The 21382-nt window shown below is 37.0% G+C and overlaps 1 protein-coding gene across 2 annotated transcripts in view; it reads left to right on the top strand.

Annotated features, from left to right (window-relative positions):
- The window catches only part of PRKN (parkin RBR E3 ubiquitin protein ligase), a 781894-nt gene that overhangs the window by 157736 nt on the left and 602776 nt on the right, over positions 1-21382 (top strand). For both annotated transcript variants that reach the window (XR_008465680.1, XM_054196729.1), the window contains exon 2: positions 250-413. Coding sequence is in view for 1 of the 2 variants with exons in the window: in XM_054196729.1 (XP_054052704.1) it covers positions 250-413 (164 nt within the window). In the remaining variant the exon portion in view is untranslated. The remainder of the gene's footprint in view (positions 1-249; positions 414-21382) is intronic.

The raw sequence follows: 21382 nt of genomic DNA on the forward strand, positions 1-21382 counted from the left end.
GGGTCTCTTTTGATTCTGACTGTTCTCTGTAATTTCTAACACTGCCAAGGGGAAACACATGTTTTTTTTTTATCGGTCACTATTCTGTGATGGGAAATCTTGTACCGTTCCTCCGTTCAACATGGTACACTGCAGTATTAATAGCTTTTCTCCAAAAATAGCACAGTTGAAGAGTAAGCCTCTTGTAGTCATTAGTACAAACACATTATGAGAAATGCTCATTTTAAAAGGTGTTTTGCTCTTGTTCAGTGTTTGTCAGGTTCAACTCCAGCCATGGCTTCCCAGTGGAGGTTGGTTCAGACGCCAGCGTCCTTCAGCTGAAGGAGGCGGTTGCCCAGCGACAGGGAGTTCCAGCTGACCAGCTGCGGGTGATTTTTGCAGGGAGGGAGCTCAGCAATGACTTGACACTACAGGTAAGTCTCCCTTGGTAGCTTCACTTCTGGACTGCTGCCAGCTACACTGCCTCTGCCTCTAATGCTGCCAATCTGACATTCATGCCTGAGATCTAATAGAATAAATAGTGCCTGGGGATTCCTTGAACTTTACTCCACACTGCTTCATTAATTCTGACCTTCTTAATTATGCATTAAAACAGCAAGCAGGAAGGATAGGGGAAGAGAGAGAATACAAGGAGAGAGCATAAGAGAGAGCTGTGCCTAGTGAATAAATGTTTACTGACTACAGAAGCAAGCCATGCAAAATTTCTGTATCTGTTCAATTTCTATCTTACTTATTCCATTTGAATCTTAATGAAGAAGGATGTGAATAAATTGCTCTAAATCAGGCTGCACAGTCATCAAATTTTATAGAATTTGTAACCCAATTGTGACCCCTGGAGGATAGCTACAGGGCTGCTGCCGCTCCGTGGGCTCCTGCACACATGCGCAGGTGAATGTGTGGCTGGAGGGATGGTTCCAGATCAGAATGCGCACAGAAGCGCACTCCAAACCACTGCACTCATAAACGTGTGAAGATGAGAGAGGAGCAGGGAGCATGCAAGAGCAGCTCTAAGTAGGTACCTGAATTTCAGCTCCTGAAGGTTGGCTAACTGTTCTCTCCAATAAAGGCAGAGAGGCGTTCATTTGTGGTGAGCAGTAGTAAGCATGGAAGGATAGGTTCAACTTTCTCTTCCTTGTTGTCTTTGCTACCGTTACCAGTCCAGGTGGTTATATGAAAGATTCCTCCCAGGCAGAATTATTTCACATTAATTGTCACTCATATTTCAGAAGTATTGCTATACTTAGAATGGCTGCTAAGCCTTGATACAGAAAGTCACTACTCTATTGATGACCTATCGCTATGTCTCCATGGGTATGATGTTTATTGCTTTGCAAAGGGTTTTGGGGAATTTCAGCACACAAAGGTAGGTGCAGAAATGCGAATTGTTGTCACTTTCCAATGCATTACCTATGGATTGTGTTGATACATATATTCGCGGCATAAACGGCAATGTGCTTCACTTACTTATATGTGAAAACATGTACAGGAAAATGTAAGGCTAAAAATAAATAAAATCTGAATTTTAGAAGGTGTCAGTTGCCAGTTGCTAGATTTGGGTGTCTGCGTTGTTCTGCCAGGCGCTTCTGAACCACTTAGCATTTTCTGGGAAACTGTAGGTATTGGTGTTACTGCCATTTTATGTCAGCATGAAACACAGATTTTGAGCTCAATTTTATACTTGTAACCAAATTTGTTATTGGCTACAACATACAATCTGTTGCCAAGGTAAATTAAAAATTGCTTTCCAAATATACAGGCCTGCTGATGACTTAATTAATTTCATTGGAATGTCAGAATTACCATGTGTAATCAAGACTTTTTATTATTTAGTAAACTGGATCTAGGCTCACTGCTTTGACTCTTGGCTCCTAAAGCAGGTAAGAAGTTCAAAAACTGTTTCAGATGGTATAATCCATACTTCTGTATTTAAGTATCTTAAACATCGCAATGATTAATATCATCAGTGGTGTATCAACTACATTTTTATTCTTGCTATTTAATTAAGTATATTTTACTCTGCTTCTGTGTTTGCAGTTTTTTCTGTCGTATATTTGTGTATGTGTATTTTTTTATTGTGGAAATTTGTCAGCACAAGAAGAACAGTTGAGGGTTTGAGGTGTTTGAGTTCCTATGGTAGGATATTTGGGGCTTTTTGCATAAGCAGCTGAATGCTAGTAAAAGTTGAGTGGTAGTGAAATACTAACTACTAGCATTTATGTTGCATCTGTAATTTCAGAGTTAACACCACATAGGAGCAAATTAATTAGCTCTTGTTTTCTAGACCTACAGATTTGCATGCAGAATAAGAAAAATACAACATAGATTTGTACTCAGCTGACGCTTTTAAGTTATTTTATTTTATGGTAATGTAGAATTTCTGGTAAGACCATGTTCTTCCATTTTTTGTAAATTACTTCTGAACTTATTTGCCCAAGATACTGTGGGAGAATCCGGAGGACAGGAAGGAGGACTGATAGTATTACAGATAATGAGATTATAAAGGACATGGGAAAAGCTGTGATAATTGCAGGAGCATGGGGCAGGAATACAGGAAATAGCCTGGGATAGCAAACATTATTGGTTTCACAGCTCACAGAACAACTAGATTTGGCTTGACAGCTACTTTAGGATCCCAGGCAGCTGATACAAAACATAACTGAGAATGTGAAAGCTGCATTTGTTTTCCTGTTTGGAGAGAAGGAAAAATCTTTCATGGTAGTTGAAACTTGTAAAAAAGAAATGAAGCTGGAATGGACAAACATTAAAGAGAAATTATTATAAGAAAAAAAAAGTGCCAAGCTAAGATCTGAAATAAGTAATTTGATATCAACAACAACAGTAAAAAACTGTAGGAAGGATAGAAGTGAAATATGTGTGGAGACATTTAATTTGGTACCTCAGATAAGTGTTTTGTCCTTGCAAAAAGAGAGGAAGATTAGACACTGATTCAACAGCGCACAGGGGAGATCAGTATCTTAGCTAGTGACTGAGGGGCAAGTAGTGAAATTAGAGCCATGGTAAGGAAAGTTTGGTAATGACTGGATGAAGAATGAGACCTGCAAATTTGGATCTCATGAGAAGGAATTAGAGCAATAAGCTGCTTTCTAAAAGCGCAGCAAATGGTGTCACTTTAAGGGTGCTAAATATTCCGAAGAATGATGAAGAGCTCCCTGCTGACTACAGTTCGCTTTGAATGAATAGAAGTAATTAATTAATAGACACCCAAAATAGGAATTCTTTCAGAAGACTGTCACGAACATATGAGAACGGTGGTAGGATCTTCTTGGGGCAATCATAAGGGTGAAAGAAGAGCAGAACCACAACAGAGTCACCAGAGGAATAAACAGGAGGTAGCTGTGTATCAGGAACACTGAAGTGTTGTACGGGAGATGACTGCTTACAACAATATTGTCCTTGCTTCCAAGAATGGCAAAATTAGTTAATAAGCCTTCTGGAATCAAAATATGTAATATTTGTTGATACACAATTTTGCTCAATGCAAATGATTTGGAATTTACTACTGGTAATAGAAGCAGTATTATATTAGTACAGGCTTGCCCTTTCTGGGGGAACTCAAAATCCCTTTGTGTGAAGAAGCTTTTTGCAAACAGTTTGTAAGAGATATTCCCTGCCTTGCAGAGCTTACAGTGTAAATGAATAAGGCAGACAAATGATGTGATAGGAATCAGTAGCCTGGCTCGTTCACAGTCAGTAGCAAAACAGGGATAGAATTAAGTCTTCTGTTTCCCAGTCCGGTACCATTTCTTTTTGACAGTGTTTCTTCTGTGAGGTAAATGTATTTGAAAATTTTGAAATAACTGAAAACAGTTATTTGAAACAGAAAAAGACTAAGGATGTGATTAGTAGCAGGACTTGGTAGCTGTAGTGTGGTGCTCCACTGAGACAGCTTCTAAATCAGAGTTAGCTTGCATTTGACTGGAGCATAGGCTTGAGGCTTGGGGCATAGGCTTCACATGCATTTGGCTTTGACTGCATCCATCCATGTAGGTGCTTTCCTAGAATTATTTATACATACATTCAAGAAACAAAAAAACATGATTAGAAGTATTATTAAACACTGGAGTGTGAGCTGCTGAGCATAACTGAAAATGAATAAAAAGGAATGACATAACGGGAATAGCACCATAGATGATCATCTCTACAGAGGATGGAAAAGAGAAGCGGTAAGGGAGAAATGGTGCTATAAATACTGTTAGTGTGCTGCAGTTTGGCAGAAGAGTATGCTTCGTTGTTGAAGAGTTTCTGAATAGCAAACATTAGAGGTTGATCCAGAGGGCACCTGGTTCTACTGAAAGCACTTTCCAGTGCTATTGTGTGAAAAGCTCAAAGACAGAGAGATCACCTTGTGACTAGAGGTCCCAGTTTATATCTCTCAGATTTTAAATATTTTTGAAAATAGGGTATCATTAATACCATCGTTCTCAGCGAACAACTTTTTTTATCAGAAACAGGTATTTGAACAATGGAACATTGCATTTTATCAAAGAAGGACTTTGTGTACTTAATTGTATGGCGACTTTCTTACTCTCTAAGCACAGCTGAGTACAGTAGAGCTTCCATCAGTTCTTGAATTTCCCTGTTCCTGTTTACTGAAGATACAAAGGAGAAACCAGGTGACATAGTGCAAAAGGTGTCTCTAACCAGCAAAAACCCCCCATGTGCTCAACTTTAGATAGAAACCTGTGACAAGAAGGTTACAATGGGTCTTTTGACATACACAACAAGTAGTGCCTTTTGTTAACAACCTACAGTTTTGTATATAGGATACCAAATCACTCATGGGAACATCTTTGATATGCAGCAATTTTGTGGGTTACAGAATACCGTTGAGCCAACATTTGCACATGTAAACGCTGTATGGAGAGATTTGCTCACAGACATCCTGACTGAATCAATCATCCTATGTGAAATTCAAAGAAAGAAAATGATTTTACGTGTGTGTATTTAAATCACTATTTTTGGTCAATATTTGTTCGATCTGTGGATCTTTTCTTACTTGTAAAGCTGGAAGAGATGTGTATTGTACTTCTTCAAAACAGAAAAAACTAGCTGAAGAATACTTAGGTATATTATAATAATAAAGGAAATCTAGATATGCCATCTGTGTTTCCAGGTAATATGGACTTGGCTAAATGAGTGGAAAACAGTACCACTCTTGCTTCTTTTGATGGCTGCAGACTCACTGTATGTGACAACAGAGACTCTACATGTTGAACAAGTTTTTCCAAGACTCGTGGTGGGCCTTGTGGTATTAGATGCCCATAATGAACATGAAAAATGCCATGTAGCCATATTTAGTATGAACTTCAGTCATACTTAGTATGAACTTCAGTCATACTCAACTTCAGCTCAGGTCTATGGATTTTCCATATCTGAAAGGATACACTGCTCGTTAATTGTTCTGGCAGATCAAGATCTAAAAGTGTTAATAAATTAGATCTTGGAGCCCAGAAGCACATTTCCATTCTGCTTTTAAATGCATTTCTGTTCTATTCTTTTTATGCTAAGTTTTTCCTGGAAGTAGGAGACTATGAAAAAGATTTAACTATAGCTAAATAAGGGATAAATTATTCAAGTATTTTGGTAACTCCAGAAAGTGAATGGGCCATATTTGAGGGGGCTGCAACATCTAGGACAGCCTTGAACTTTGCTCGTACCTTCTGAATTCTTATGACATTTTTTATGTGTTTTAGTTGGTGTGCTGATGGTCGAAGAGGAAGTGTGACAGGGTTTTCTTTGCAAACTTTCTATGGTATGCACTCTCTACAAATTTGTATTTAATTTCTAGAAGTATCTGGGTTTTGGTACGTAGGTTAATTCTGTGTTGTCTGCTAAATCTGGTTCACGGCTCCCTGGAATAGGGTTGTTGGTGCCATTATTATGATAGGAGTCTTACTGACTCATAATATTTCTGAATGACCTGTGTTGTCTTTTTAGAATAATTTCCAAATTTCTAAAAGTGAGTTTCTTTTGTTTTCCACTTTGCTGACCGTTTCAGTAAGTTGGGAGTCTATTGAATTAATTTCCATTCCATCTATGGTTGTTATTGCTTTCTTATATGTGAGAACATGTTCAGGCAGCAGATGAATTTTTTTATTTTAACTTCATTTCTCTTAGGCAGTTAAAATTCACTACATTGAGGCCATTAAGTGAATTTTACAAAATCCATTTCTGAAAGAGCAGTTGCTTTGCGTGGGACTGATAGCGAAACCACAATACTCTTTGCAGAAAATACAGTATGGTGATAAGATACTCCTCCGGCAAACCACTGTAGTTATTCTCGAGACATATATAGTGTTTCAGAATGAAATTATCTTGAAAATTGCACTACTATTAGATGCGCTTTTGTTTTCTACCTGAATACTTGCATTAGACAGGCACCTGTTGAATTTTTCTCCCTTGTCATGAGTATAATCCAATTCATATGTTTACAATGCTGTCCATTTTTTTATTCGGATCCTGCTTTAGGTTGCAGGAGGGAAAATGTGTAAGAAAAAACTTCAAAAACCTGTAATTGTTGGAGTGTAATAACTTCTATGAGTTTGTAAATCATGACAGTAAAGGAAGGGTCAGCCCACGTCTTTCATTCATCACCTTTCTAAAATGCTCTGGTGAAATTAGCATATTGCACACCATTACCAAAACCTAGTTGACTTAGCAGAAGTTCAAGGGTAACAGGGGTATTTCCTTCCTGCTTCCTCTCTTTTCCCCAAAAGAAAAACATGGTATTAACTATTCTGGTAGACTACATTTATAAGGAAGGATCCATACAGACTATGTATTTTCTAATTCATAACTGAAATTGAACAAATATTTGTATCGTGTTAAAAAACAAGTAAAAATAGGATTTATTTAACATTTTACAGAAAGTGGGACAGAGTGTCTGTGGATTGTTTTTTAACATTGAGAATTTTATGTCTGGAAAATAAAACCATAAAGGAAGAGAAGGAAACTTCATTGTTGGAAATATATTTTAAAATAGCAGGTAGTATACCAAATATATCTCCTCAATAGAAAGGTGGAATGTTGTCCCTTGCCATTATAATTTCTGTGCTTTAGTCCTACTTTACTTATTTAAATTTTTACAACTCTGATTGTCTGAAATGTCATCAGTAATATGGTCATATTTGTAATTATCAAGGTCACACAGCTATTTAGTAAACCATTGTGGGTTTCCTTCTTTTATTTTTGTTTTTCAATCTTTCTCACTCATTTAAATGAAAATGTGGAAGGGAAACTTAAATGCTTCATATCTGATTACAGTTTTCATCACATCTGAACCTCTGTACTTTAGGATACACAGAATTATTCCTGTTAGGAGCAGATTTGATTGGGGTGGGGGCTGAGAGGGAAAGAAGAAATCAAAAGAGCAGAGTTTTTGCATTATGACAGCAAAGGCCCCATGAAAGAAAATAACATTGGTAATCCTAAAAAAAAATAACACCAACACACACGTAAAGAGAAAGAAGACAATTATTTTAGGAATTATTGAGATAAAAGTAGGTATATAATTCCTTATATATTATTTCATTGGAGCAATCCTTGATGAATTTACAATTCCTAGAAGTGTTCTTATGACCTCTGAAAGCCTGTTGAAGAAATGAATGTGAAGTGTTTACAAAAAAAATCAGTAATAAGCTGAATAACAAAAGCAATACAATTTTCTCTCCTCGTTTAGACTGAATAAAGCAGCAGAAGTACCTGTCCCACAAATGAAATAATTTTCACTTTCTTCATATGCACAGCACATTGTTCTTTTTTTACAGGTAAATCATTGGCTCCATTGATTTAGTGAACGTGGTGCCATTGACTTTCCATGAGCCATCATTCTCTCTCTCATTCTCTCTCCCTCTCATTTTCTCCCTCGCTCATTCTCTCCCTCTTCTTCTTTCTCTCTTTTTCTCTTACATGCACACACACACACAAAATCCTTACTGTCCTGAGGAAGCTCCTGTTAGTGTGAAATGGTGTACCTTCCATCCATAGAAGTACAGATGTGACTCCCATTCCCTCTGAGTACAGTTTCCAGTGCTTTTCCTGAGTTAATTGATCAGTGTTTTCCTCACTTGTACTGCTTTTCTCATTATGAGTTTCCCACAGTTTAAGTCACTTTTCTTGCTTTCATTTCTGCCTCTCCCAATCAATTGCAGTTTTTTGATATCTTGTTGCCATCCAATAACTGTTGCCCGTTGTGGTGTTAAACCAGCTGAGGAAACTAACTGTTCTTTCTAATCTTTTCCTTTCCCAGCCTATCAAATAAAGGGGGAAGAGAATGGGAAAACTAAGTTACCTTGCAGTTCTGTTCTACCTGCCAATGAGCGGACATTTTCTTCTACTTAGGGTTTCTGTTTCTCATTGGATGATGTACTGTTTTACTAACGACCTCCTTGTTTTCTGATCTTCTTGTATCTAACTGAGAAGCTGACAGATCTGCAGGAGGCTCTAGAGCTACAGGGTGAAGTGCAGGTGGTAGAGGGGGCGTTGTGGGGAAATGTAGGGAGCGTTGTTTCATCTCAGACAGCTGCGTTCCTGGCAGAGAAACAGCTAGGTCCTCTTGTGAGATACTGGACTTCATGCATATCTTCATATCAGTTTGTCTGTATATGTGTGATAATGTATAAAAAAGGTTAAACCTTATTTTAGGTAATTTTCAAAAAGTCTGTAAATGATGGCAATTTTTTGGTTGATGAGGTTACACTTCTCATGAAGAGACACGTATGTGGCACCAGAGTTGCTAGTTTTACAGTAGAATCAATATAAAAAAAAGAGACCAAAAATGAAACATCTTTAAACTTCAAAAACATTTCTAATAGAGTTTTCCCCTATTAACTATTTGACATAAACCAGCATGATGGAAACATAAAAGTTTTATTGTCATAGAATTGGTATGCATGATATAGCAGAGCTCTGACTTTGTGATTTGTTTCTTATGCAGCTCATCCCAAATTATCCCATAAAATACTTTTACTGTACTACCTTAGCATCTTTAACATATCAGTCTATTCATTTGTATCTTTCTCAGTATGCAGCATATCGTGAGTACAAAAACGGATAAATGTATGCAAGTATGTTTAAGTACAGAAAATAATAGCTACTTTCCTCTTTAACCAACATCATATAACCTTTATTCCTGCATTATTTTTTTTACCCGAGATGGTGATTTGGGGTCTTTGTTTACCATTTATCTTATAGCAGTGTGTTCATTACTACAGCTTAAGCACGCATAATTTAAAGTGTCAGAGCTTCAGGAAAGGAAGAATCAATACAATTTTAAAACTTCTTAACACTTCTACTCTAAGAATTTTATAGCAAAAATGTGTCAATGATGATAAATGACAATAAATAAATTAAAATGACCAATTGGATATATATAATTGGAATCCTTATTCTTTGTGAAAGTGTTCCGTTTTTCTTTATTAATAGTGAAAACTGTAGTACCTTTCTTCTGAATGTACTAAGATACTCAGCTTTATAATACTAGAATTTTTATGTAATATTTTCTGTAATTTTTATTTCTGGTCAGCAAGTAGTAGTGGAAACTTCTGTTAGTTTTCTAAAACAATTTTATGAATTTTTGTGTTGTCATAGGAAGTTTTTCAATACATTCCACGTTGACAAACACAGGAAGACAGGAAGTGGTGCAATAGTACATCAGGATAAGAAGGGGAAAAAAGGATATGTGTAGAAATATGTGCTGTGCTGATATAAACATTTAAAGACTGAGTATCAGAAGGCTAGAATGATTGCGGGAATTTCAGATAAAAAGGGTTCAGGTAGACCTGAAAGGTTCGACAGAGAGGGTTATGCTTAATTATATGGCATTGACTAAATGTGAGGGAGATTAGATGAGCAACTGAACAAAAATCTATTATACGGCAGGGTTCATGAAACATCTGAGGTTGTCCTACTTCACAGGAAAGCAAGAGATTAGGTGAAGGTTAAGATATATTAGAGTTGACTGCAAAAGCAAGGAAACCTAAGGAACTGGATTGCAAAAGTATATGAATTGACAGCAACCATTGGTAAACTGACATTTAAAAAATTTCCAGTTTCTCTTGGAATTGGAAATTTTCAACGTGCTAATATAATTTGCAATGTAAGGCTACTTGGGGAGAATATGAAGAACTACATTCAAGGCCTGACACCTAAAATAACAGAGATGAACATATTACCACCTTAATGGTAGACCCAAATGATTCCTTAAGCACATCATCAGATAAGATTAAAGACTTCTCCCTTGAAAAATGGTGATTTAAAAAAAAATATTAAAAGGACTGAGACTTTGTTCAGTACATTTTTAAAGAAGAGAAAAAAAAAACCACTGAAGAGCAGTAATCCATGTAAGTCTATTGTCTGAGAAACTGATTTAGGAAATACTCCAGCTCATTTACCTGACTTGAGCTAGGCTGTGAATGAGTTACTTACAACAATAAATTGAAACAAAATACTAAACTTAAACTTACTCAGCATACTCAATATTACCATTTATAATGAAGGCTGATACTGGGAATTGTTATCCTATAATCCAGCAAGGCAGCTGAAGAATTATGCAACGCAGAATTGCATGCAATTATAAATACATTATAGGAAACAAGATTTGGGGAGATTGAACCTGTAACTGTGGATTTGGTGGGGTATGTTTTCATACAGAAATGTTGGCCATATAAGCACTACTCAGCCAGGTAAGCACTTAGCGTTATTATAAATTAGAGCTATGAGTTCTAATTCTGATTTCAGAAGAGTGGAGAAACTGGATACACATAACTGTATTAGTACCTACACTATATGCCTGCAATGATTTGCGCACTTGGTTTTCAGAGGACCATTCTGTAAATGCCATCCTTTATCACTGCAGAGGTAATAAAGGCAGCATCCCCAGAAGTGTTCATTTCCGATGGAATTCATTGCTGATCTCATCTATTTAAGTGAATGCAAATGAAAGCTCTCTCTCCTGTTTCTCTGAAGGATTGATGCATTTCTGACTGGTGAGCACTGCACAGTGTCAGTCTCCAGAAACAAATGGAGGAAGATTGACACAGAATGGGTTCATATCTGAAGTAGCCACATGATTTAATCTCCTTGCATCTCTGGGTGTATATGTGTCAGTCGTAAAGTAGTCTGTGAATTACTTATCTCCTGACATAATTCAAATCTCTCAGAAATGTTATTTTTCTATTAAAAAGAAGGATTGACTTTGCAAGGCCTCTGTGGGTTATAGAAAATATTGAAAAAACTACTATCAATGAATAAATGAAATATAGAACTCGAGAGAGAGTTCACTTTGTTCACATTTATGGAAAATTTCATATGTTCTCTTGTTTCACTGCATTAGGAGACATGCTAGTCCATTGTAAGGTAATTTAGTGTTGTGTATTGTGTATTTATAGTTAAAGCTAAAACCCAAACTTTTCTAACAGCGGAGAACAGTAATAGCCCCGCAGGACAGACACTAGCTCACAGAAAGGCCAGTATCTGCAGTTTTAAAGTTGCACTGTATTGGAGACTGTCCGTCAACACCCAGGTTTCTAGTGCTGCTTACATGAGAGAAGTTGCATTAGAGTTTAGAAAGGAGAGGTTTTGAGAGAGAAGTAACCTTTCCTAAAATGAGAAAAAGATTAGATTTGCTTTTGAGGCTTGATTTGTCATTGCCTGCTTTGAAATCTCTTTGTGGTACCTTTGTTCAGTCCTTTTTAAAATGGCATTGGCGTGCTGACATTTCAAAAGGTGCATACCAGGAACAGCATGTGAGGTCTAGTTGCTGAAGTTTGTGTGTCATCTCCTGACTCCATTACACTACAGGGAGGAGGCTGAAGTATATATTTTAATGTCCCTATAGTCCTCAGAGTAATCCTCATAGTTCTGTAACTTTATGTTGTTTTGGAGAAGACTGCTTCCATTTTCTTGAGTAAAATGGAATTTAAAGACGTTACTTATTTGGCCATGTCAGGCTGGTAATTTTCCTGTGTAAGTCAGAAAAAGTTTGTGACAGGTACTTATATTTCTGATAGGAATTTATTTATACTAACTAATTTTTATCCTTTTTTCGTTGTAATAGTAAGTTACATCCATGTGATTTGGTTATGTCAGGGTGTGTTAATTCCTTTCCAGCCTTTCATCCTGGAATGTGAACTGCAGGCTTTGATCTGCAAGAGGCACTATAACCTGCTGTTACGAGTCCAAATAGTCACTTACAGTGCAATCTGCCAATATTGCTGCTTTTGTATTTTAGGCTACTGTTATACTGTGTTAGGGTTTCTTTCTTGTGTAGCCAAGTTACATTGACTGTGTAAGAAAAGTACTCTTTCTGGACACCCTGCTTATTCACTTCTCATTCAGACTTTTTTTTTCTTTTTTTTTTTTTCCCTTTCTCAAATGTGTCTGCGGTAGTCAGAATTTCATCCAATGCAGAGTTCAGGTTGATGATTTGAGGTCTCATGGACCAGCCTTTTGGAGACTTCCTACCCTGGGGCTGGATCAGTATGAATCAAACTTGCATTCTTCTTATCGAACTTCCGTTTAGAATTGTGGGCTTTCATGTTTTTGGTTTTTTTCTATACTTTTTCCACACTTCACCTCTTCTGCAATTTATTACACTTTTATGTAAGGTAGGCCAAATGCTGCACATAAAGCAATGTTTGTGTTTTAAACTGAATACTCTGAGGAAGAGCTGACGTGCTATGTTCGTCCCTCCTGCCTACAGCAGTCTTCCTTTTTAGTTCAGTGGGAAGATGTGTATTTTATCATGCATTATGTCAATGGGTAATACCTAAAGCTTACTCTCAGTTTATTTTCAGCTGTTAGCTTTGAAACAGTAAAACAACAACTGGAACGTGAAAGCATATCTTGATGGTGACCGCATACGTTAAGATGCCCGCTTTAGACAGTAAAGCTGGACAGATGATACTGCCAAAGGTTGAATCTTTGTATGCTCTTGACTTTCTTTCTTACTACAGAGCTAATTACCAAAGTCCTCTGACAACTTAATCTCAAGTAATCTATATGATTAGAGTATAGAGTAGTCAATCACTGTACCAAAAATTTCATTTGCGTCTCTAGCACTCGGCACTACATAGTGGACCAGTGCTGATTTCCTGCTGTCTCTCAGGACTGTCCTGCTGATGCACAGCATGATATCTCGGGATAGTCAGAAAAGACTTAGTTCATGCTCTGAATGTTTGGGAGCCAGAACACTCCGCTAGATTAGCAGAATATATAAATTAGATACTGCGAGAGTGTATATAGTAATAAGGCTTCTTCCCATTTTCTACTTACGGACAGGTATGCAGGTCAGGTGTTTTAACTTGCGTATGGAGTGCACTTGGTTTTATTCATTCTGCAGTGCAGTCCTGGAGTGCATGAAAATGGATTTTTTCAAAATGATGTATATGTGTGTCTGGACAGCATGTAGAATGTAATTTTCTCAGCATTGTAGTGTGTAGTTCATTTGCATTTTGGGTTTTAAGGCAATTTAGCAAGTTGCATTACCGTGACCAATTTTTACGTCCTATGTAGCCTGCACTTGTTTTATGTACAATATATGTATGACTTTCTAGCCTTTCTAGCTCTCACAAAAGGTTAGCACCAAATCCACTGTTTCACTTGCCCTGTCATAGGCATTTGGAAGATATGGGAGGGAACTTAGATTGCAAGTTATTAATTTTTACTCATGTTTTTATTCACAGTAAGTAATTATCCTAACTGCATCTCTTACATATTTTTCAAATTTTGAGTAATTTAGGAATCTGTATCAATGTTGTCAAAATACTTTCCAAAATGGTTGAACATGCGCTTAAATTTTTATTAGGGAGTTCCTGTACAATTGAAAAAGAGATTGGGGAGGCAAGTACATGACTTGTGTTGAACACTTGGAGTCACATTAACTGTAGAACCTGGGGAGAAATTGCTGCCCTGTTTATGAATAAATTCTGCTTGCAGACTTTGAAGGAGTGAGTAAACAATAATTAACATGTTTAAGCAAAAATGTAAAAAAAAAGTTAATACCCTAAGTTTATTGGCAAGCCTGACATATGAGATCCCTTTGGAAAACCAAAAAATATGAATTAAGAACTGTTTTCAGTCAGTATTCTTTAAGGTAACTGTTTTCCTGTGGTCTTAAGAGGAGTATAAACATAAAGAGAAAAAAGTACATTTCATATTATTATTAATAACATGTTCCAGTTTTCTTTTAAGGCTTCTTATGTATTACTGGTTCTAATAAAATCACGCTTAGTTTCAATTTGGATTCTTTTCATGTGTCAGAAACTAATGGTGTTCAAATTGTAGATGAGCAGGACAAACAAAGCTTTTAGGTAGGAGTTACATTGCTTGAAATTGGAAGCAATCATTTCCCCATCCTTCCCTTTTATGCTGATTTTCAATTGCTAACTGTTCTCAAGACGAGAAGACATAGAATCAAGCTTTAGAATATAATACCCTGTCTTATTCTAAGGTTTGTCGCACAGCTGAGCACCAAATGAACAAAATCTCTATATTCTCCTGACTTACGTAACACGGAATTATCTGGAAACAGCTGTATTTGCTCAAATATTTATTTGAAATATGGTTTTAACAGAACAGAGCGATTGTTCAAAATCAATGTATCCAGACACAGAATAATTTGGGAATATCTGGAATTCTGAGCCCGTAACACCTGAGCCACCAGGCAGTTCACGCTTCTGTCATACCAGAACAGCAGCAGAAGCTCCTCATGGCACAGTGGCATCTCTTTCCCTTGTCTGGAAAGCCTAGGAACCTCTGACAGATGTACCTTATAGAGATAAATGCTGCTAGAGGTGCAGAGAGGAAAAAACCTCAAACCATGCCCTGATTTATCCCATTTTTGATGATAGAGTGCATTGCCTTTTCAATGTGAAGTATGTAATAGCTGATAGTATATTTTGCCTCCCAACTACAAGCATAAAATCCAAAATAAATTTTAACTTAATGATTTTTAAACAGCTTTAAATAGAATTAATCAGGCAAAAATATATGCGTATTTAGCTTGAAAGATCATTTTTTTCCAAATCAGTTGACAGTTTCTGGAAGTAAAAAGATGTTCTTTTAGACAATTTCAGGGTACTACAAGCTAATAATATTTTAGCATGTTTTGCCACAAATTTCTAATGCATAAGAACACAGAATTGGTAAATGCCAGGAAAAGACTAGTTCAGAAAATAGTGAAATGTATGAAATGTAAATGAGATCTGTATGTCTCTATTACATAACCAAAAAAAATAAAAAATTGTTGCTGCATGTTTGTTGCTAACTATTTCCTGAAGTAATAAATGCCAGATAAGTTGCTGGCCTGACTCACTTTTCCATAATCCAACCACCCACCACACGATGAAACTCTTCAATTGCTCATACTACTTCCTGTCTTCATTTTCAGTATATGATGTATTACTTTTCAGTTAGTTACTAATTCATTGAAATTGTTAATTTCAAACAAATATTATCTCAACTCCAGTTGGAAGAATGCGTGCATAATTTACACTATTTATTTTACTTCTGCAACTTCTGGAGATACTATGCTGGAAGTTTTGTGTAACATTTTTACCTCAGTTCATTCACAGGAGCAAACATGAAGAACATACAGACTTTAGGAAGCCTTTGAAGAAAGCATAAAATCATCTGGGTAACTGCGACAGCTATTGTAATATTATGTTCTGAGGCAATATATATACCATAGGTTTTATCTGGATGTCATTTTTTCAAATAAAGGTATGTCATTCCTTGTGACAACTTTGCTGTTTCTCTTCAGGTTGGGAAACAGGAACCTTTATGTCAAAATACTGAGGTTCCTTTTTGGAAACAGATGAAAAGTCCTGCTCATTCCTTCTCAATATGTTCGGGTTTTTTAGTAAAATATCACCCAGTCACTGAACACGTCTGGTATTGTCTCCACTGGGTATTATTTCTCTGCATAAATTAAAAATGTCATGTTTTTTAAATCCTGCAGCCACACTTGGGCAGTTAAGCATATCAAGGAAAGAAATATATACTTAGATGTTAATTGATACTTGGATGTGATTTTAAATCAATAGAATTTAACAGGTAGCTGTTATTGCCACATGCTAAGTGGATAATCTTCTTCTAGTATAAGAAAATGCTGTTTTTGTTGAGATGGTTGAGACTAAACTAAAACCTTAGGAGCTTGAATAAAAAGATCCATGTGTGAATTTGATTTGCTATTACCTTATTTGGTAGAATTTTTCTGGGTAGATAAATCCTCAGACAGTATTATCAAAATTTGAATCCTTAGAGTAAAACACCAAAGCTCAGGATCTGGCAGAAAGTCCAAACTAAGCCTTGAACTGAAACTGATAGGGAAGATGGAAGATAACTGAAATTCATGCTCCTTTCTGTGATACCATTCAGGCTCTTTGTTAAAATCAGGCAAAAAACAGATATCCCATGCTGCAGCATTTCTTAAGAAGGTCACAGTAGATGTCTGCTTCTATCAGACACTTATGTGGCATATAGTGATCGCTCCTAAAATATGACCTCTGCTAATAAAAAATAACTGAAGAAGGATTTTATTTTGATATTCATTTGCAGAGAGCATTGTTCTCTTTCTACTGCATTAAAATCTAACCTCCAACATAACTTATCTTCAGTCCTTCTTCCCTTTTCATTTAATAGAAGAAACACAGCAATCAAAAAAGGAACAAATTAATTTTTACCACTCTGAACACTGCATTTTCTTTCAAAACAAACATGGGTACACATGTGCATGCACTCTTCTTCACTGAAAAGAAATATTCTTCAGACTTTAATCCCCAGGCTCGCTAAGGCAAAACATGAGTTTTTAGTAAGCTAACAAGTGCTCTTGTTATTTTAAGTAGTTAACTAAATGCAAGAGCTAAAAATAGATTAAGGTGATTTTACTGGGGCTATACTGGAGGCAATTCGGCCCACTTTGGTAGAATTAGCTCTTAGAAATTTCCCCACTAAGCTCTGCTCTCTGGAGCTCATGTTGCTTCTTTTCTCTGGGCCCTCATTCGCCAGGCTTCCCTTGGCAGATGGTTTCATTCTCTCCTGTTCTTCTTCCCACTTCAGCCTGGCCAGTCCTAAAACACTTACTTGCTGTTCTTATGCCCTCACTGTTCTTGTCCCTACAGTATGTGGATTTCTGGCAAATATCTTTCCAGTTTGTCACGGTAAATGTGTTTATGTTAAGTAATTATGAAGTTACTTACTTTTTGATTCAGCATAAATGATCCCACATTAGACAATCATTGGAAAGTATACATAAAAAAAATGTATTTTTTCTAGCTGCTAACTGTATTTCTGTAACAATATTGGCTATTGTCTGTATGGGATAATGCTGTTGTTATTTAGTCTGTGATTTCTAATAGCAGGCATTAACACTGATTAGTATCAATTACTTCTTAGTTATTAGCAAATGTCCGGGAATAGAAACATATTCCGCAGTGTTCCTCAGTAAAACAGATTTTAATGCATGCAGAAAAACTATCATACATTTACATACATTTACACTACATACACTACATACATTTACAATTTCTGAATATATTTAAGCAAGAAGTCTTTTGACAGTATATCTGTTTATTTACATAATGACTGTCCCCTTTCATGCAATATTCTGGCATTACATATCAAATTCTACAGTTTAACAGACACTCATCTTGCAGGTCAGCACACACTTATGTATCTCACTGATTTTAAGGACTAGCACTCCTTGTTTACAGAGTGGCTCCAATATGTGGTCTATGTCACTTGGCATCTTCACATGTTGAGAACATAGAGAAGCATCCTGCTTTTCCCAGATCCTTTAGGACCTTCTCAGCAAACAGTTTAATGATGTCTACAGCTACCAGCCAAGTAGCCTGTGTTAGGTGAGAGGAAAAAGACAACTGTGTCCTGTGCCCAAGGTGCTACAGGTGTGAGCTGTGGGAAGCCTGCAAATCAATAAAAATTCAGCTTCAGAAACAGGGGATGAAGAAAGAGCCACTGGAAAATTTCCGCAGTCTACCTTCCAGGCTATTCTAACTTAAACTGTCCTGATTTGTTCTCCAGCTTTATTCTGTACTTCAGAGTATTCCACCTAGGATTCATTTCTTCTTTCTTTGAGCCAAAGAAAGCAAAGTTGCACATGATCAAGTGTGTGAGTTGCTAGAGTCCTCCCTGGATTTTAAGTACAGGCATTAGTAATACAATGTTTTGTTTATTCTTTCACAATTGTGTCACATGAATTTAAACTCGAAAAGAAAAATTCATTGCCTGCAAACTATTCTAAAAAAATTCATGGTTTTTTTTCCATGAAGAGTTATGCTAGGAGATAGGACGATATTCAAGCCACTTGCTGAGCCACCTATTTGACAATAGTATCTAGGTTAAATGAATTTTCTTCTCAACTCTACAGTATTTGTTTTATTAGATTAATATTTCTTCTGTAAGTACTATTTCATTATTTTAGGATATTATTGTGTGATTTTATGAATTATGGAGATGGTATTTTGTTTTGCTTTACTGAGTGCTCAGGTTGCCACTAGTTGGCTTTTTCTTGGTCTTTCATTTAAATAATCATACCATTTTTACTGTGCTTCCAAGCTGTTCTAGCACACAGCACAAATTCCATTCTCTGTCACGATGATCTATTATCAATTCCATTATCTATCAATTCCATGATCTATCTATTCTGTTACTGCATTGATGGGCTTGTGGTTACTGCTTTTTGTTCTTACAAGAGAGACATGAATTTGATTCTTGTTCCTGTCTTGTTCCCTGAAGTATTGAATCCCTGGAACCCTGCAGTTAAGAACTTTAGCACTGGTGAGAAGAGTAAGAGAGAAGCCCTTTTCCTCACTCCCCTGATGCTGTAGCCTCTTAGGAAGGCACGTTAATGAATTCTTAGAAATGGGATTCCATATTGACGATGTTCAAGGAAGAAAGTTTGTTTAGGATGTAAATTGGTAAAAGCAGTCTATAGTGAAAGGTCACTCCAGTCTTTCCATATGAAAGCCTTTCATATGGCTAGAGATTGCAGGGTGATGGCAAGCCTCCTGGGACTTTAGTCCCCCTTTATTAAAAGAGGAATCCCTTTTCTGACTGCGGTTCCTTCCCATGCAAATTAGCTGGCCTCATCATCTGCTGTCTGGGGTATTTCAGACATAAATTGACTTTGAAACTCTCACTTACCACTAGTATTTGCCTGCACTGTCCATGCAGGCTTTATGAGCAATTTCAACACACAATTTAAACCCCTTTTCTTCATTGACAAGCTCTTTAAACCGACAACCTTTTGAGGGTCAGCTCTTGAAATGCTATCTAAAAGAGCAATCATCCAATTAAATAGGCCTCAATATGGTTATTTTGCCTAGCTTTCATTCATCAGCCATCGCCTGCCCTGTCTCTTTCCAAGAATCTTGGAGCCTGCTTCATTGGAAAGTCCTCATATAAGTAGCTCCTACTAAGGTGCTACACAACAGCTGCTGCTGAGAGAAGAAAAAAGGATTAGAGCCCCGTTAAAAAAATTTGTGTAATTTCTTTGAAGTTTGGAAGTTTACAGATGGTGACCCTGAGCATCAGGAAGACCTCTGCATGAGAAGGAAGATTGGTTTGTGCTCTGAACCTGTAAAAGGTTCACTTCTGAAATAGACAGCAGATACACCGTATCTATGTAGTATATGCTAAAGGTGTGGAATTTGTTGAACCTCTCTTGGATGATTCCATCAAAGTGATGATTTGAACAAGAGATTTTTTAATTAGGATAGATTTAGCCGTAGTGTTCAGCCTGAGTTATTTTGAACTACTGGATCAGTAATGGCAGGGTGGGATGTCACTGTAAGAGTCACTTTCCAGGGCTTATGTCTGCCATTTTGCCTTGACATCATCAGGAAGAGTCAGGTTTTTGTTTCATTTTTCCTGTTAAATACATTTTGAATTACCTAGAGATTTTGATAAACCTGTTTCCTCAGGCACTTCCTCTGCTAGTGCTCTACACAGCGTAAAGGAAGATGTTTCAGTGGTTATGCAACTGCCAGCTGACCAAGACATTTTTGGTATCTAGATCCTTGCCTCTTCATGTTAAAAGGTTAAAAGGCCACCTTCTTCACTGAGCTGCTATTTTCCTTTTAAAGTGCAGGAGCTGGAGGGCTATAGTGACTAGACTACTCTTGCCAGTCCACAGTCAGGAATGGCATGATTAATAGCAGGGACATTTCCACTATGTAAATCCATATTTTCAGTGTAGTGTGTGTCGCCGTCAGTCTTCTCCTTTCATACAGCTTTGCTATTCTGCTTATCATGGTGGCAGCTTCTCCACCACTTCTCACAAACTATAATATGAGCTGTACCTAGATACCTCCTATACATAGAGACTTTATTCTTTTTCCACCCTAGGATCCCTTAAGGATTTGTTTGTAGGCTCTTCTGTGCATGTCATCCCTTGCCCCTGGTAATAAAAGATCAGTCCTGCTGTGGGACATTAATCTAGTCCTTAAATTATTAACGTACCAGCCCCTTGCATCTATGGTCATGACTTCCAACAGAATGGCAGAAGAAAGCCATTCCTCCCAGGTGATCTTTCATGGACTTTTTTTTTTTCTTTCACCCCGTTTTGTTTTTCAGGACAGGGTCTCTATTACAATCTCCTTTAGAGCCCCAGAGTGTTGTCTGAATTTCAGTTAAGTCTGGAAAGTAACTGCCAGCTTTTTTTGCTAAGCTGTATGCTTGATACATCCTCTCACATTTAACATACCAAGAAAGCTCTCTTTTCTTTCATTGACAGAAGAATCCCATCTGGAAGATGCTTCTTCTGTTCACATCTGTAATCAAGAGAGCTAGAAAACGAGCACTTTCACCACTGGTGACAGCTCTATGTCTAAGTGTCTAAAAAATGGTTATAAAGCTACAAAGATAGTTATGTTTGTGTCTACCAGACCACTTTCTGTGGAATTTAAGCAGAAGGCTGACTATTTTTTTGCAGAATATCACTTTACCTGAGAGCTGCAGAGCTGGTACTGGGGTTTTTACACTCAGGGAGGTCTAAAGCAGAGAAAGGTTGCAGCAGGCACTATCCTTATTTCAATGAAAACTGCACACAGAAGGCAGACCCAGCAAGTATTGGAGGAAAGGCAGTATGGAGTAAATAAAAGTATAAAGTATAAAGTATAAAGATGCACATACACAATACAAGTGAAAACACAACCTTCCTTTATTCTTTTTCTTGGTTGAGAAAAAGGTGTGTCCCTAAAACTCTTCACCTTAAAGGTAACCCAAAACTTTTTGTGTTTGAATTTCATATTTAAGTAGGGTTTTTTTTGGTCTGTGGTGGATTTCTTTAGGAGAGGAGACCTTGAAATTATGCAGTCTGTTATTCTCAAGGAGCAATTTTCCA

The sequence above is a fragment of the Rissa tridactyla genome, chromosome 3, assembly GCF_028500815.1.
Source record: "Rissa tridactyla isolate bRisTri1 chromosome 3, bRisTri1.patW.cur.20221130, whole genome shotgun sequence".
Classification (NCBI taxonomy): domain Eukaryota; kingdom Metazoa; phylum Chordata; class Aves; order Charadriiformes; family Laridae; genus Rissa; species Rissa tridactyla.